At 47.7% G+C, this 17,477-nt stretch overlaps 1 protein-coding gene across 8 annotated transcripts in view; it reads left to right on the forward strand.

The window, feature by feature from the left end:
- Nucleotides 1–17,477, forward strand: part of ACACB (acetyl-CoA carboxylase beta) — a 156,470-nt gene that overhangs the window by 77,060 nt on the left and 61,933 nt on the right. For all 8 annotated transcript variants that reach the window (XR_004275872.1, XM_032300824.1, XM_032300875.1 and 5 more), the window contains 6 exons: nucleotides 2,686–2,831; nucleotides 4,739–4,889; nucleotides 6,525–6,659; nucleotides 11,622–11,768; nucleotides 14,098–14,286; nucleotides 16,987–17,087. Coding sequence is in view for 7 of the 8 variants with exons in the window: in XM_032300824.1 (XP_032156715.1) it covers nucleotides 2,686–2,831; nucleotides 4,739–4,889; nucleotides 6,525–6,659; nucleotides 11,622–11,768; nucleotides 14,098–14,286; nucleotides 16,987–17,087 (869 nt within the window). In the remaining variant the exon portion in view is untranslated. The remainder of the gene's footprint in view (nucleotides 1–2,685; nucleotides 2,832–4,738; nucleotides 4,890–6,524; nucleotides 6,660–11,621; nucleotides 11,769–14,097; nucleotides 14,287–16,986; nucleotides 17,088–17,477) is intronic.

The following is a 17,477-nucleotide window of genomic DNA, read 5'->3' on the forward strand; positions in this document are numbered from 1 at the left end:
GTGTGTGTGTGTGTGTGTGTGTGTGTGTGTGTGTGTGTGTGTGTGTGTGTGGTGTGTGTTTACATTGTCTTCCATGACTGTGTCTCTGTGTCTCCTCTCTTGTAAGAACACCAGTTACATTGGATTTAGTGCTCACCCTAATTCAATATGATTTCATCTTAAGTACATCTGCAAAGATCCCATTCCAAATAAGGTCACATTCCAAGGTTCCAGGACGGCCATGAATTTTGGAGGGTATTATTCAGCCCCCTGTAGAATGTGAGCAGGGCCTTGGCTAAGACAGCATAGCGGACCCGGGTCTGTTTCCAGGGCCTATGAGGCTGGTTTTGTTCTGTGTCTCTGCACCACGTGTGGATTTCTGGCATCTTCCCTGGTTTGCTGCTGGAGTTCCTGGAGATTATTCCGGTTGCTCTCCTCTGTTGGAAGTGTCTAGTAGCCCTTCATGGGCCATCCAAGGTCAGTTCAACAGAGTTTAGAGAATGTTCTGAGATGCACAGGAAGGGGCTGAGGCTTGGTGTCCCAGCGTGGTGCTCTGGACCCAGGGTCCTTGGGTGAGCCAGCTGCAGCATCGGTGCCCCGGGTTCCAGTGCAGTGGCAGGAGGCTGTGTCCCCTGTAAGTCCAGGCCTGCCCAGCACTCCCCAGCCTCACACTGTAGGGAGGGGAAGAGGACAGAGTTTGAATCTGCTTCTGAGACAGAATTTTTGTCTTCTTTAATTAATACTTTCTATTTAACAGTGATGAGCACGAGCAGAACTCACAACTTGGGAGATGTGGGGGCTTTAGTTCAACTGAACCTGTGTGTCGTTAATCAGGGTGTGCTTTCAAAATCATCCTCCTTTGCCCCTAATGCCTCTTGGCTACCTTTGGGGACCTGGCTGCCCCCAACTTGATTTTAAACGTCACACATGCACAATGTAGAAAATTCCAAAATTTCAAGCAACCATAAAGAATCAGGAAAATAAATCCACCATATGCTAATGCTTAGAGGTAATCATGATGAACATTTTTTTTTTTTTTTGAGATAGAGTCTTGCTCTGTCACCCAAGCTGGAGTGCAGTGGCACAATCTCGGCTTGCTGCAACCTCTGCCTCCCGGTTTCAAGCGGTTCTCCTGCCTCAGCCTCCTGAGTAGCTGGGATTATAGGCGTGCGCCACCACGCTTGGCTAATTTTTGTTATTTTTAGTAGAGATGGGGTTTTACCATGTTGGTCAGGCTGGCCTCGAGCTCCTGACCTCGTGACCCACCCGCCTCGGCCTCCCAAAGTGCCGGGATTATAGGCATGAGACACCACGCCCAGCCCTGGTGAACATTTTCGCAAATCTTTGTTATATATTTTTTTCTTTTGCATTAATTGAAAAAAGTTGAGATCATGATGCAAATACAGTTTTACAGCTCTGATATGATGATGTTATTAACAAAGTTTTCGATGTTATTAACATGAGTTGAAACTTGTCTGCAGCACTGTCTCCCTGAACTTGCAGTATGATGGGAACGTTCCCTATGTACTGTGTCCAATATGCTGCATGTGGCAACTGAACACTTGAAAGTAGCAAGTGTGACTGAGGAACTGAATTTTACATTTTATTTAATTTTGGTGAATTTAAATAGCTGTGTGTGTCTGGGCTCACCATATTGGGCAGGGCAGATCTAGAGTGTTCCATTGCAAGGTTGATGGCTTGCTAGTTTGGTTCTAATTTTTATTGTTATCATAAACAATGTTGCAAAACACATTCCTCTATTTCTTGCTACTGTGTGTCATAACACGTGCATTTTATAGGTTGAAGGCCCTTTAGGGTGTGTGTCTTCTGAGAGAGAACTGAACTGAAGTAGCGGATGGGGCAGGCGCTCTTCCTGGAGGGAGGTGTAGTGCTGGGCCAGGGCCTGACTGTGTGTCTCTCTTGCGTGTCCCAAAGCTCTTGTGTGCTGCTAGGCACAGCTGGGTCTGGGGAGCAGAGCCCTAGTCCATCTTCAGGTGTCTTAGTCCATTTGGGCTACTGTCACAAAATACCAAAGACTGAGTGGCTTCTACACCACAGACTGTATTTCTCACAATTCGATGGGCTGGGAAGGTCAATATCAATATACTGACAGATTTGGTGTCTACTGAGGACCCACCTTTCCTTTCATAGATGCTGTCCTTTCACTATGTCCTTAGATGTCAGAAAGGGTCCAAGGAGCTCTACAAGACATCTTTTATAAGGGCACTAATCTCTTTTACCAGGGCCCCACCCTCATGATCTGATCACCTCCGAAAGGCTCCTAACGCTATCACACTGGGGGTTGGGATTTCAACTTATAAATTTTGCAGGGACACAACATTTAGTCCATTGCACCTGGCTGCTGGTGGAGTCTTCAGGGCTGCCTCACCAGAATGAGAGCTGGAGACAGGAATCAGAAGGGAGACTCTAGGCCCGGAGGGCACACAGTTGGTGAAATGGCTTGACAGGGACTATATCGGCGGCCATTAGCCTACCCACGGGTGGCTCGCTGAGTCCAGGCCTCCCCCAGGCCCACCAGCACCTGCTCCCTTAGCAGGGATTGTGAGGGCTGGGTCCCAGAGGCAGGGATGTGCATCTTGGCCCTCTGCGGTGGACAACCAGCTCTTGTTTGTTGTTAGCGGGGCCAAACGGTGCTCTGGGAGCACATTCTGAACCCAGATGGTGACAAGGGGCCTGTCCCCACAGGTGGCCCGGCAGTCTCTGACCATGTTCGTTCTCATCATGAATGGCTGCCACATCGAGATCGACGCCCACCGGCTGAACGATGGGGGGCTCCTTCTGTCCTACAATGGGAACAGCTACACCACCTACATGAAGGAAGAGGTGGACAGGTGCGTGGGGGTGCGAGTCCTGCCGTGGGCTGGGCATGCACAGCTCTCCATCCTAGGCATGGAAAACACAGCGCTGGCCTGTGTGCAGGTCCGAGGGTCTTAGAGAAGGTGCCTCTCAGGGAAATTCTGGGGTTGTGCAGATAAGCTAATCTCTTGGTTGGAATTCTTTGCAACTGGTAGATGTTGAGGGGAGGATCCTAGGAGGTGGTTTTCTAGTAACCTGGGGGGATTCAGAGCTGAACGGGACATGACTCCCAGCTCCGTGTGACCTGCGAGGTGTGTGATGAGGTGCCTGCTGCTTGTGCATCTGAGCTGCAGCATCCACCCAGTTAGCGCGGCAGTGACCTACCGAGCTCCTCCGTACCAGGCACTGTGCTGGTGCTGGGGGAGCATTTTGGGTGCGATTCATGGAGCTTCCAACCTGTTGGGGAAGATGACACATCGAACAAACAGTGGCAGGACAGGCTGTCATATACCTGACGGGTAACACACACAATGTCCTGGAAGCTCTCTGAGAGGGGCTTGTGAGATAGTGAGATACGCCCCAAAGATGCTCCGCCTCCAATGTGTCTGACCACACCCAGGTCACACGATGAAACATACCCTGGCCAAGGAGGGGAAAGGGGGTGGTGGTCTGCAAAGCTCCAGTTAGAGAGTGGAGACTTGCTTCTCAATCCTCAGTGTTTTGGAAGAAGGAACACTAGGTTTATGCCAGAGTAATGTTTTGCTATCTCCTTTTTTTTTGAGACAGGGTCTTGCTCTGTCACCCAGGCTGGAGTGCAGTGGCAGGACAATGACTCACTGCAGCTTCGACCTCCCTGGGCTCAGAGATGATCCTCCCACCTCAGCCCCAAGTTGCTGGGACTACAGGCACGTGCCACCATGCCCGGCTAATTTTTGTATTTTTTGTAGAGACGGGATTTTGCCATGTTGCCCAGGCTGGACCAGACCTTCTGGACTCAAGCAGTCGACCAGCCTTGGCCTCCCAAACTGCTGGGATTGCAGGCATGAGCCACCGCACCCTGCCTGTTATCTCTTTTTTAACCCATGTTCTATCTGTCAAGATTATTCAAGATTATTATAGGCTCCACTCTCCCCAGTTCAAAGGTTAAGATTTTGAGTCAGTAAATATTTATGGAATCAGATCTACTGATTGATTCTTCTGTATCAGGCGCTGTTGGAAGTATGTCAGTAAAAGGAACTAGCTTTCAGCCAAAAAAAGATTGCATCCTTTATTTTATTTTATTTTAGGCAGATTCTCACTCTGCCACCCAGCATGGGCGAGAGTGAGCCCCTGATCGCTTGAGTCTGAAACTTTGAGACTAGCCTGGGCAACATGGTAAAACCCCATCTCTATAAAATATAATTATTAGCCAAGTGTGGTGGCACGTGCCTGTAGTCTCAGCAAATCGGCGTTGTGATGGGAGAATCACCTGACCCCAGGGAGGTCGAGGCTGCAGTGAACCTTGATTGTGCCACTGCACTCCAGCCTGGGTGACAGAGTAATTATAGCTCACAATAGCCTTGAACTCCTGGGCTCAAAGGATTCTCCCATCTCAGCCTCCTGAGTAGCTGGGACTACTGGCATGTGCTACCATGCCCAGCTAATTAAAAAATAATTTTTTTTTTGTAGAGATGGGGTCTCACTGTGTTGCCCAGGCTTGTCTTGAACTCCTGGCCTCAAGCGACGCTTCCACCTTGGCCTCCCAAAGAAAGCATCACGGCCTTTTGTTCACCCACCTCACTCTCACCATCTCTGAGATAACTGTCAGATGCCACCCTTTGAGAATGCAGAGAGTGACACTCTTGATAGCCTTTAGGAAGGGGGAGATCGTATTGAAAGCTGGACTAGAGCGTGCTGGGTTGATGACCCTCATCAGTTTCTCTACTCCACTCCTCTCTCCCAGTTACCGAATTACCATCGGCAATAAGACGTGTGTGTTTGAGAAGGAGAACGACCCTACAGTCCTGAGATCTCCCTCGGCTGGGAAGCTGATACAGTACACAGTGGAGGACGGGGGCCACGTGGAGGCTGGGAACAGCTACGCTGAGATGGAGGTGACTGCAGAGCCGGCCGAGGGGAATCCTGAATCCCCAAACCCCACGCCTCTAGAATGGTCCCATGTCTGAACAAACAGGCCTGCCTCTCCGCTTGGCCATGGTCTGCAAATTCCTAAGAGAATCAGTCTGTGGAGTTCAGCTCAAATCCTCTGACGTATTTAAAAAAAACTTCGAAAAATGCACATCTCCCCAGGAATGAGTAGGAAGGTTAACAACAAGGAAGCTGGGTACAGAGAATATGGGAACTCTCTACTATTTACATAACTGTTCTGTAAATCAGCTTCCCGATTTTTTTTTGGCAGTCTCAGTCTGTCATCCAGGCTGGAGTACAGTGGTGCGATCTCAGCTCACTGCAAACTCCGACTCCCAGGCTCAAGTGATCCTCCCGCCTTAGCCTCCCAAGTAGCTGGGATTACAGGCGTATACCACCATGCCTGGCTAATTTTTTGTATTTTTGGTAGAGACGGGGTTTCGTCATGTTGCCCAAGCTGGTCTCAAACACCTGAACTCAGATGATCAGCCTGCTTCAGCCTCCCAAAATGCGAAATTGCAGGCATGAGCCACTGCACCCAGCCAAGAATTGATTCATAATAACAATTATTATCAATGATTAAATATTAAATATTAACCACAGCAATGATTGAAAGGTGTTACGTCAACACCCGCAAAGCCCTAACCATGTGGCAGGTGCTGTTCTAAGTATTTTACTGATCTTTATTTTTTAACCTTCCCAGCAACTGTATGAGATGGGCACAGTGTGATCCCCATTTTATGAAAATGCCGGGCCCAGGCAGGCTAAGAAACTTGCTGGAGGTCACACAAAGCCAGAAAATAACAGTAATAATAGCAATGAAAACACAGCAACAATAGTAGCTACTGCGTGTTGACCTGCTGCATGGCAGCGTCTGCATCTCATGTAATCCTTCTAAGAGCCCTAAGAAGTGAAACTGTCATTATGCCTTATTTTATAATCGGGGAAACTGAGGCTCAAGGAGGGGAGCCACTTTCTGAAGATCACAGAGGTATTGAGTGGAGGTCCTGGGATACCAGCCCAGGCCTGGCTGGCTTGGGCGCCCAAGCTGTGAACTGCCAAGCGAGAGAGACAGCACAGTCCTGGCTGTGCAGCCGACGCCATGGTGACAAAGCTTACGTCATCCACATGTCCGGACACTCAGAGACGCAAATTAAAACGGCCGATTAGTGTACTGTGAGCAGATTCTTCATTTCACAGAGGGTTTTCTGCGTGCCTTTAATAAAGGGAACCATTCACAAAATGTTTGATTTACACAGTACATTTTAGGAATGTGTGTATGAACCACTCTATGTAATATGATTTAACAGTATTTCTAAGAGAGAGAAGACCTCTCTTTGGAAATAAACATCAGTTTCCATATCTGTAAAATGGGCATCATAAACACCTCCTTGGCTGGCTTTACAGATTGAACAGCACTTGCCTGGCGCACAGCAGGCTTCTGGTAAAGGCCACTTCTCCCTGTCCCTTCTGCTTGAACACTGCCCATGGAGTCATTCTGTTTAAATCATGCAGTCCCTGCTCTGGCATCACTAGTTCTGGGTGGCTCTGGGTGTCAATCCTGATGGGCTCTGTGCTATTTCTTTTTTTTTACGAAATAGGTGATGAAGATGATCATGACCCTGAACGTGCAGGAAAGTGGCCGGGTGAAGTACCTCAAGCGTCCAGGGGCCATGCTGGAAGCAGGCTGCGTGGTGGCCAGACTGGAGCTTGATGACCCTTCTAAAGTTCACCCGGTACGTGGCTCCACAGCCCAAGTGCTCTGGCTGGTGCAGGTGTGCTCGCAGCCCCCGCTGGTTCAGTGGGACAGGTAGACTCAAGGCTCATAGCTCGCCTCCTGCCTCCACCTGCAGACAGAGCTCTTCGAAGCAGCCATCCTGATGGTGCAGAAACACGAGGAAGCCACACCCTGCTTTGCTCACATCCCTCTCTGTGGCCCTCCATCCTGCTAAGAGTAAAACCCAAGTTCTGCCAGTGACCTACCAGACCCCAAATGAGCTATTCCCTGCTTTCTTCTCTGCCTTCCTCCTCTGTCTCTCTCCCTGTCACTTAATTGAATATACTGGACCCCTCCCTCCTGGGGGCTGTCCTCTCTGCTGTGAAGGACCTGCCCCCAGACATTTGCAGAGATCACTCTCTCAACTCCTGGGAGCTTTTATTCCAATGTCTTCCCCTCAATGAGGGCATTCTTGGCCACTGACCACCTTTTCTTTTTAATAGACTTAAATTTTTAGTACAGTTTTAGATTTACAGAACAGTTATGTAAATAGCACAGAGAGTTCCCATATTCTCTGTAGCCAGTTTCCCTGTCATCAATTTAATCATTATTATTAATATTATAATATTAATTTTATATAACATATTATTTATATAATATTATATTGTATAATATAATGTGTCACCCAGGCTGGAGTGCTGTGGCGTGATCTCAGCTCACTGCAACCTCTGTCTCCCAGGTTCAAGTGATTCTCCTGCCTCAGCCTCCCTAGTAGCTGGGGATTATAGGTGTGTGCCACACCAGGCTGATTTTTGTATTTTTAGTAGAGATGGAGTTTCGCCATGTTGGCCGGGCTGGTCTCAAACTCCTGACCTCAGGTGATCCACCCACCTCAGCCTCCCAAAGTGCTGGGATTACAGGCACGAGCCACCGCACCTGGCCTCAATTAATTACTATTGTTATCAATTTACTATTATTAATTAAAGTATTGCAACAGCACGGTCCATTTGTCACATTTAGTGAAGCAATAGTGATATTGATAGTGATATATTAGGGATTATTGTTTAAGAATAATAATTAACTGTTTTAAGTAGAACTGTTATTGCAATAGTATGGTCCAGTTGTCACATTTTACGAACCAGTATTGTTACATTATTGTTTACTCAGATTTCCTTAGTTTATTTTTAAAAAAATATGGGCCAGGCACAGTAGCTCACACCTGTAATCCGAGCACTTTGGGAGACCAAGGTGGGCATATCATGAGATCAGGCATTCAAGACCAGCCTGGCCAACATGGTCAAACTCCATCTTTACTAAAAATGCAAAAATTAGCTGGGCATGGTGGCGCATGCCTATCATCCCAGCTATTCAGAAGGCAGAGGTTGCAGTGAGCTGAGATTGTGCCAATGCACTCCAGCCTGGCTACAGAGCCAGACTGTCTCAAAAAAAAATTATGGTTAAATATACATAACATAAAATTTACCATCGTAACCATTTTTCAATGTACTATTCACAGTATTAAGTACATTCACATTGCTGGGCAACCATTACCACCATTCATCTCCAGCACTTGCAAGACTGAAACTTCACACTCACTAAATAACTCCTGATTCCCTCCTCCCTCCAGCCCCTGCCAACCAGGATTCTACCCTCTGTCTCTATTAATTCAACTCCTCTAGGTACCTCATATAAGCGGAATCGATATAGTATCTCTCCTTTTATGACTGGCTCATTTCATTTAGAATAATATCCCCAAGTTTCATGCATGTTATAGCATGTGTGAGAATTTCCCTTCTTTTTAAGGCTGCATAATATTCCCTTGTATGAGTATATCACATTTTGTTGGTCCACTCATCCAGTGATGGACACTTGGATTGTCTTTACCTTTTGGCTGCTGTGAATTAGGCAGCTATGAACGTGAGTGTACGATTTCCTTACTTTTTACGTGATGTCCAGGATCCCATCCAGGTTAGCACATTGCGTGTAGTTGTCATGTCTCTTTCCACTGCCCTTTAGAAAATTGTGCTCGCTTGTACCCGTGCACTGACACACACTGCACCTCACAGAGATGATTGCACTGATTGTCTTCTTGGTTTATTATTTGACCTCTGGGAGACTAGAAACACCATGAGAACAGGGCTTTTTGGCTTCCTTGCTCACTACTGGGTCCCCAGTGCCAAACGCAGGGCCTGGTAAGTCGGAGGTCTTCTGTAAATCTTTGTTGTTGGATGGACGTACAGCAGTGTGGGTGCCGGGGACGTCACCCTGTCCTCAGGACCACTAGAGGGTGCACCAGAGTCTGTCATGTGACCCTGAGCTCAGGCTCTTGGGGGGACCGCCAGTTTAGATTGCTGTTAAGTTTTCAGTGTTGGCTGAGCTCTGTCATTACACGATGAGTCTCTGAGGTCAAGAACTACTTTGGATGTTCACTCTTGTGATCTTGGGGCTTAGCAAAGTGTTTGGAGCATAGTGGTTGCTCAGTAATAACAAGTCTTGATAAGTGAATGAATGGATGTTTACACCCTCCTAAGCAAAACTCTAAAATAATTAGTGCATCTGTCCTGTAAAAAAAGCATTTAAAAATATCACGTTGTCTCTTTTCTCCAGAGTATTCTATTAGTTGTGTTTGTTTTCTTTTTTTAAAAATGTGTAATTTTGGGTACATAATAGGTGTATATATTTATGGGTACATGTAATCTTTTGATCTACACATGCAGTCTAATAATCAAATCAGGGTGATTGGGGTATCTGTCACCTCAAGTGTTTATTTAAAGTTTCTTTGCACTAGGAACATTCCAATTCTACTCTTTTGGTTATTTTAAAATATACGGTAGATTTTAATTGACTGTAGTCATCCTGTTGTGCTGTCCGTATTAGATCTTTTTTACAGTTGGAATTTCACTCTTGTTAACCAGGCAGGAATGCAGTGGCGCGATCTTGGCTCACTGCAGCCTCCACCTCCAGGGTTCAAGTGATTCTCGTGCCTCAGTCTTCCAAGTAGCTGGGATCACAGGCACCCGCCGCAATGCCTGGCTAATTTTTATAATTTTAGTAGAGACGGGTTTCACTATGTTGGCCAGGCTTATCTCAAACTCCTGACCTCAGGTGATCCACCCACCTCAGCCTCTGAAGGTGCTGGGATTGCAGGCGTGAGCCACCGTGCCCAGCCTCAATACTAGATCTTACTCATTCTATCTAACTGTACTTTTGTACCCATTAACCCTCCCCACTGCCACCCTCCCCACTACCCTTCCCAAACCTTAGCAACTACCATTCTACATTCTGTCTCCGTGAGTTCATTTTAATTTTCAGCTCCCACATATGAGTGAGAACATGCCAAATTTGTCTTTCTGTGGACAGCTTATTTCACTTAACGTAATATCCTCCAGTTCCATTCATGTGGCTGCAAATGACTGTTGTTCACATTCTTTTCATTAGTCTCTCTTTTTTTTTTTTTTTTGAGACAGAGTCTCACTCTGTCACCCAGGCTGGATGCAGTGGCACAACCTTGGCTCACTGTAACCTCCACTTCCTGGCTCAAGCAATTCTCCTGCCTCAGACTCCCTGGTAGCTGGGACTACAGGTTCATGCCACCATGCCTGGCAAATTTTTGTATTTTTAGTAGAGATGGGGTTCACCTTGTTGGCCAGGCTGGTCTGGCCTCAAGTGACCCGCCCACCTCAGCCTCCCAAAGTGCTGGGATTACAGGAGTGAGCCACCCTGCCTGGCATCATTAGTCTCTTTAGGGAGTTCCCAAAGCTAGGAATAGACTGGGCGTTTTTGGATCAGTGGGCAGGTCTGGGTACCTGCAGCGTGATTCCTTTCAGCACACATTTCCTGTGCTGGGTGAATGCGGCAGGGCCTGGCCACCCGTTCCCTGCAGGCTCACACATGTGCTTATGAGACAGACTGGGTGAGCAAGTAATTTAACTTGGGGAGTGCAGTCAGAACGCTGCCCTTGGCCCTGGGCTGTAGGGGCCTGGATGGAGAAGCCATGATCAGATCGTTCAGGGGAAAACCTTCAAGTTGGCTGTGTTTTTCTGAGACAGAGTTTCACTCTGTCGCCCAGGCTGGCGTGCAATGGTGCAATCTCATCTCACTGCAACCTCCACCTCCCAGATTCAAGTGATTCTCCTGCCTCAGCCTCCAGAGTAGCTCGGATTACAGGCATGTGCCACCATGACTGTCTAATTTTTTTGGCATATTTTTAGCAGAGATGGGGTTTCACCATATTGGCCAGGCTGGTCTTGAACTCTTGACCTCAGCTGATCCTCCTGCCTCGAACTCCCAAAGTGCTGGGATTATAGTCATTGAGCCACCACGCCCAGCCAAGTCAGCTCTTAAAGAGGAGAAGAGCCTGCCAGGCTAGGGGTGGGGATGGGTGTGGGTGGAGGAGTGGGGGTGGGCAGGAAGCGGAGTGTTGTCTGCCGGGAGAACAGCACATCCCAGCACCATGCCCCATGCACTGTAGATATTTGTAGGATGAATGAGTAGACAGATGAGCACATTAAGTCTGTGTTGCCTGCTAGGGAGCTTCTTATTTTCCCATATGTTTACCTAAGACAGAATTTTTGTGATTTACAAAAACCAGGTGCATTAATGTGAGATGTTCATCAATTTTCATCCTACTGTAAGGTGTTTAACCTTGGGATTCAATAGAGAATGAAAATAAATAGAGAACACAGAGAGATGTGTTGATTATAAAGCAAAACACACACAGAAAAACAGATCTCATCCCCCCTCCAAAACTGTTTAGGGTAATCCAAAACTGTGAACTGGGCCATATGCAAAAGGAATGGTTTGGAAAACCCACACTAGGGTATGAGTTTGGCCATTTTAACTTTCCAGTACATTATCTTCTCCTCAGGCCTCATCCTCACTCGCTTGTGGAAGCCAGCAGGTCTGCCTCGCCTCGCATTCTGCCCGATCCCATTTGGGATTCCTAGAGTTTTCCTGACCTATCACTCTTGTGTCTCATCAGGCTGAACCGTTCACAGGAGAACTCCCCACCCAGCAGACGTTGCCCATCCTCGGAGAGAAACTGCACCAGGTCTTCCACAACGTCCTGGAAAACCTCACCAACATCATGAGTGGCTTCTGTCTGCCAGAGCCCATTTTTAGCATAAAGGTAAAGTCACCTCTGAGCGCAAGCGTGTAGATCAGCACAGAGTCAAAGGTCTACCCCATGACGGCAGGGGTCGTTATTGAGTAAGAAATGAAAAAATGGTTGGTCTTCTGTTGTTTTTATTTTTATTTTTTTATTTTTAGAGACAAGGTCTCACTCTGTTGCCCAGGCTGAAGTGATCATGGCTCACTATAGCCTCCACCTCCTGGGCTCAAGCGATCCTCCCACCTTAGCCTCACGAGTAGCTGGGACTACAGGTGCGCACCACCATACCTGTCTAATTTTTTGTATTTTTGTAGAGATGGGGTTTTGCTGTGTTCCCCAGGCTGGTCTCAAACTCCTGGGCTCAAGTGATCCACCCACCTGGGCCTCCCAAAGTGCTGGGATTACAGGTGTGAGCCACCATGCTCAGCCTCTCTGTTATTTTTATAAAGGACCTATTCTCAGGGATTTCTTCAATTCGATTATAAACATTGGCCTGACGTTTTCTTCTTGATGGTAGACTAGGCTTGTGGTGGTTCAGCTCAAGACAGAGAATACTCCAGGAGGATGTTAAGGGAGGAGTCAGTGGGGGTCATCCCCCTTAAGGAGATGACAGAGAAGGCGCTTTGTTTGAAACACACCTCTGTTCGTCATTCACCCTTGCTGGGTCTCATCTGCTCACTCAGTAGAGAAACAAGAAGTCCTCTGATTTGCAGACCTCCTTGAAAGACCCGTGATGCTCGTAACAGTGGCTAGCCATCACATTGTGTGCTATATCAGGGTCCATCTCAGGAGAGCCAATCATCACGATGGTGGTGATGGTAGTAACTGCCAACCCTTGGCAAGTAGGTACCGTGAGTCACCTTCTACCTACAAAAAAGCTCAATCATTTCATCCTCCCAGCAACTGATAAGGTAGGAACTCTTATTCCCATTTACAATTGAGGCAACTGAGGCACACAGAGACTAAGAGATTGCTTCATACTTCAAGAGGCAAAGATGAGATCTGAACTGTGGCAATCAGGACTCTGACTCTGTGCTCTTAACCCCCATGCCTTGCTGCCTGATGATTATTGCCATCATTGCAACTTTTTTTTTTTTTTGAGACAGGGTCTTGCTCTGTCTCCCAGGCTGGAGTTCAGTGGTGGAAACACTGCTCACTGCAGCCTCCACCTCCTGGGCTCAAGCCTTGTTCCACTTCAGCCTCCCAAGGAGCTGGGGTTACAGGCACCTGCCACCAACCCAGCTAATTTTTTGTAGAGATGTGGTCTCGCCATGCTGTCCAGGCTGGTCTCGAACTCCTGGACTCAAGTGATCCTCCCACCTCTTGGCCTTCCAAAGTGTTGGGATTACAGGCATGAGCCATCATGCCCCACAATAATGGCAACTTTTCTTAGTTGGGGTGCTTCAAAGTTTATGCATCAGTTCACTTTGAAACCTCCCTAGGGTAAGCCCCATTGTCATTGTCATCCAGAGACCATCAGCTTTGGCTACTGAGACACCCCAGAAACAGCACAGGGCAGCTGTGATTCCTTTCAGAACACATTTCCTGTGCTGGGTGAATGCGGCAGGGCCTGGCCCCCCATTCCCTGCAGGCTCACACACTTGCTTGTGAGACAGACGAGAGATCAAGTAATTTAACTTGGGGAGTGCAATCAGAACGCTGCCCTTGGTCCTGGGCTGTGGAGGCCTGGTTGGAGAAGCTCTGATCAGATTGTGGAGGGGAAAACCCTCAAGTCAGTTCTTTTTTTTTGTTTTGAGACAGAGTTTTACTCTGTCACCCAGGCTGGAGTACAGTGTTGCAATCTTGGCGCATTGCAACCTCTGCCTCCCGGGAGCTGAGTTCAGAGTTTCGGGAGCTGAATAGCCTAGGTTTGCCTCCTGGCTTTGCTTCTTACTAGCTGAGTGACTTTGGGTAACTTAACTAACCTCTCTGTGTTTCAGTTGCCTCAACTGCAAAACAGGCAAAATCTTTAGACCTCCTTTGTAGGGTTGTTTTTAGGGATCAAATGAGAACATGTAAAGAAAGGTCATAGAACACCATCTGGCACTTAGCAAGTGTCCTATAAACATCACCTCATCACGTGACCTTATGTTTGATCCCTCCACCATGCTGGCTTTCTGATGCACAGAGAGGGGAGACAAGGTCTTCCTATGTGGGAAAACTGGGTATCCCCTGTGGTCAGGGGGCCATTCCACTCTGGCCTGTCCCAGAGGCAGCTGGGACTAGATCTTCAGCCAGTTGAGTGCATGGGGCCAGGATGGGTTGAGCTGTGTTGGGCGCCCTGTTGGAGGTGGTGGTGCCCATGCCCAAGTAGGGCTGGAGGCTGACACTGTGGTCCCCGCTGCAGCTGAAGGAGTGGGTGCAGAAGCTCATGGTGACCCTCCGGCACCCATCACTGCCGCTGCTGGAGCTGCAGGAGATCATGACCAGCGTGGCTGGCCGCATCCCCGTCCCCGTGGAGAAGTCGGTCCGCAGGGTGATGGCCCAGTACGCCAGCAACATCACCTCGGTGCTGTGCCAGTTCCCCAGCCAGCAGGTATGTGCACCCCCACGCAGCCCCACCCCACCAGGATGGGCATGCTGGGCCGGCTCCAGGCTGGCTCCATACCTGGCCTCTGATCAAGTTGAACTCCCTGAGACCCATTTATAGCCCAAGATATCAGGGGCCGAGGGTTTCCTTTCGAGCCTCATCTGCAGAATCCCATCATTTCAAGTAACAATTGTTACTCGAAGCAACAATTGTTTGAAATGAACACCAACATTCCTTAGACCTCATTGTCTAAATCTCAAGATTCCGAATAGGAGTGAGCAGTTGATGCAAATGGAGTGAGTGTTACCCAAAAAGTAAACTGGCTGACATCATTAGAGGAAATTGCAAGTTTTATTTTTGTTTTTTCACTGGTTTGCAGCTTTGATTTTCTGCCTCTGGATTTTGTAGGTGATAGTCTTGGAGCTGCATGTAAATATACATATATATATAATATTTTTAAAGAATGTACTGAGCCTGGGCACGTTGGCTCACGCCTGTAATCCCAGAACTTTGGGAGGCTAAAGTGGGTGGATCACTTGAGGTCTGGAGTTCGAGACCAGCCTGGCCAACATGGTGAAATCCTGTGTCTACTAAAAATACAAAAAGCTGGGTGTGGTGGCAGGCGCCTGTAATCTCAGCTAGCCAAGAGGCTGAGGCAGGGGAATTGCTTGAACCTGGGAGGCAGAGGTTGCAGTGAGCCGAGATCGTGCCACTGCACTCTAGCCTGGTGACAGAGCAAGACTGTCTAAAAAAAAAAGGAATGGAAGACATTCCACCATTCCAGGCTAGTATAAAATATCTCTGTTACTTCCACATTGGTCTCTTGTTGTTTATTTTGTTGTGGTTGTTGCTTTCATGGGGCATTTGAAAGGTATTTGCATCAGGAGGAGCCCCTCTGCTTGTTGGCCTTGCTGTCCTCTGGTGGGAGGGTTCCCCACCATCGTCATCCACCGCAAATTAGCCATTTGGGAAACCAGAGGTCAGTGTAGTTCAGGCCATTCTCAGAGGTTAGCAGTTCTAAGGGCTGGAATATTGTTCAGCAAAAGAAAGAATACTGATTCATGCTCCCACATGGATGAACCTGTTGTGCTAAGGGAAATAAGCTAGGCACAAAATACCACATATCATGTGATTCCTTTTTTTTTCTTTTTGAGACAGTCTTGCCCTGTCGCCCAGGCTGGGTGTGGTGGTATGAGCACAGCTCACCGCAGCCTCCACCTCCTGGGTTCAAGTGAGTCTCCTGCCTCAGCCTCCTGAATAGTTGGGATTACAGGCACATGCCACCATACCCGGTTACTTTTTTATATTTTTAGTGGAGATGGGTGAGGTTTCACCACGTTGGCCAGGCTGGTCTTGAACTCCTGACCTCAAGTGATCTGCCTGCCTCGGCAATCCAAAGTGCTGGATTACAGGCATGAGCCATGTTACCCAGCCCTGTGTGATTCCATTTTTATGGAATGTCCAGAATAGGCACATTCATGGAGAAGGAAGTAGATTAGTGGCCGCCAGGGGCTGCAGCACAGGGAAAATGGAGACTGAGTACTAATGACTACAAGCTTTCTTTTTAGAGTGATGAAAAGGCTTTAAAATTAGAAGGTGGTGATAGTTGCTCAACTTTATGAATACACTACAAACTTTAAAGCAATTGCGCACTTTAAAGGGGGATGGTGGAATATTATGGTATGTAAGTTATCTGAACTAAAGAATAACAAAAACCAAACTCTGGAGGATCCTAATTGAAAAAGTACATACTTGGAACTCTCAGGAATTTGTCATTGATCCAGGTTTTTTTTCTTTAAAAATATTCCTGATGCCAAAGGCAATATACCAATAACATTATGTCTAATGATAAAGACAGGACCCTTCCCCACCAGTGCCGTGGTTTTTGCTAGAATGGGACGTTCTCATCTCCTCTTTCCCCATCCCATTCATATGTGCGGAGAGGTATAAGGTGCACTCCTCCATGTGATTGCTGTCATTTTGAGTGCTTGAATTCCTCACCGTTGAGGGGATAAACAGGGCTGTTTCAGGGTGACTGGAAGGCTTTGGGCCTGGAATTTTCAGTCGTTAAATGACCCTTGGATGGGACCTCCCTGGGAGGCTGTGGTGGGTCCTTTAGGTCAGTGGTCCCCAACCTTTTTAGCACCAGGGACCAGTTCCTTGGAAGACAGTTTTTCCATGGACAATGGCGGGGGCATGGTTTCAGGATGATTCAAGCACATTACGTTTATGGTGCACTTTATTTCTATTATTATTACATTATAATATACAATGAAATAATTATACAACTCACCATAATGTAGAATCTGTGGGAGCCCCAAGCTTGTTTTCCTGCACCATATGGTCCCATCTGGGGGTGTGGGAGACAGTGACAGATCATCAGGCATTAGATTTTCATAAGGAGCTCACAACCTGTATCCCTCGCATGCGCAGTTCACAGTAGGGTTTGTGCAGCTTTGAGAATCTAATGCTGCCACTGATCTGACAGGAGGCGGAGCTCAGGTGGTGATGTGAGCGTTGAGGGGGCTGTAAATACAGGTGAAGCTGGCTTGCTTGCCCACTGCTTACCTCCTGCTGTGCAGCCAGGTCCTAACAGGCCACAGACCAGTCCTGGATTGGGTACTGGTTTGAGGACCTCTGCTTTAGGGGACTGCTGTATGGCACCTGAATGATTGGCAGTCAGACCTGTCTTGTTTTCTCATGCAGATCGCCACCATCCTGGACTGCCATGCGGCCACCCTGCAGCGGAAGGCTGACCGGGAGGTCTTCTTCATCAACACCCAGAGCATCGTGCAGTTGGTCCAGAGGTGAATCCTGGGTCTCCCTCTGGGGTGCGGTTGTCACCTGAATTGTCACATGCATTGCACCAAGGTGGTGCTCCTGGGTTGTCTTCAGGGAAGGCTTGAACAGAGAGAAAGTGCATTATAGTCCTGCAGTGCCATTACCAACAGCAGAACCCTAGGAAAGTCACTTTACTTCTGTGTTTGCCAGTTGGTAAAATGGGAATAAAAACACTTATAAGACAAGTCATTTGAATTATAAATGAATGAATTTTTTTTTTTGAGACAGAGTCTCCCTCTGTCACCCAAGCTAGAGTGCAGTGGTATGATCTCAGCTCACTGCAACCTCCGCCTCCCAGGTTCAAGTGATTCTCCTGCCACAGCCTCCCAAGTAGCTGAGATTATGGGCATGTGCCA

This window comes from Sapajus apella, unplaced genomic scaffold (assembly GCF_009761245.1).
Source record: "Sapajus apella isolate SASKATOON/1434 unplaced genomic scaffold, GSC_monkey_1.0 scaffold2, whole genome shotgun sequence".
NCBI classification, from domain to species: domain Eukaryota; kingdom Metazoa; phylum Chordata; class Mammalia; order Primates; family Cebidae; genus Sapajus; species Sapajus apella.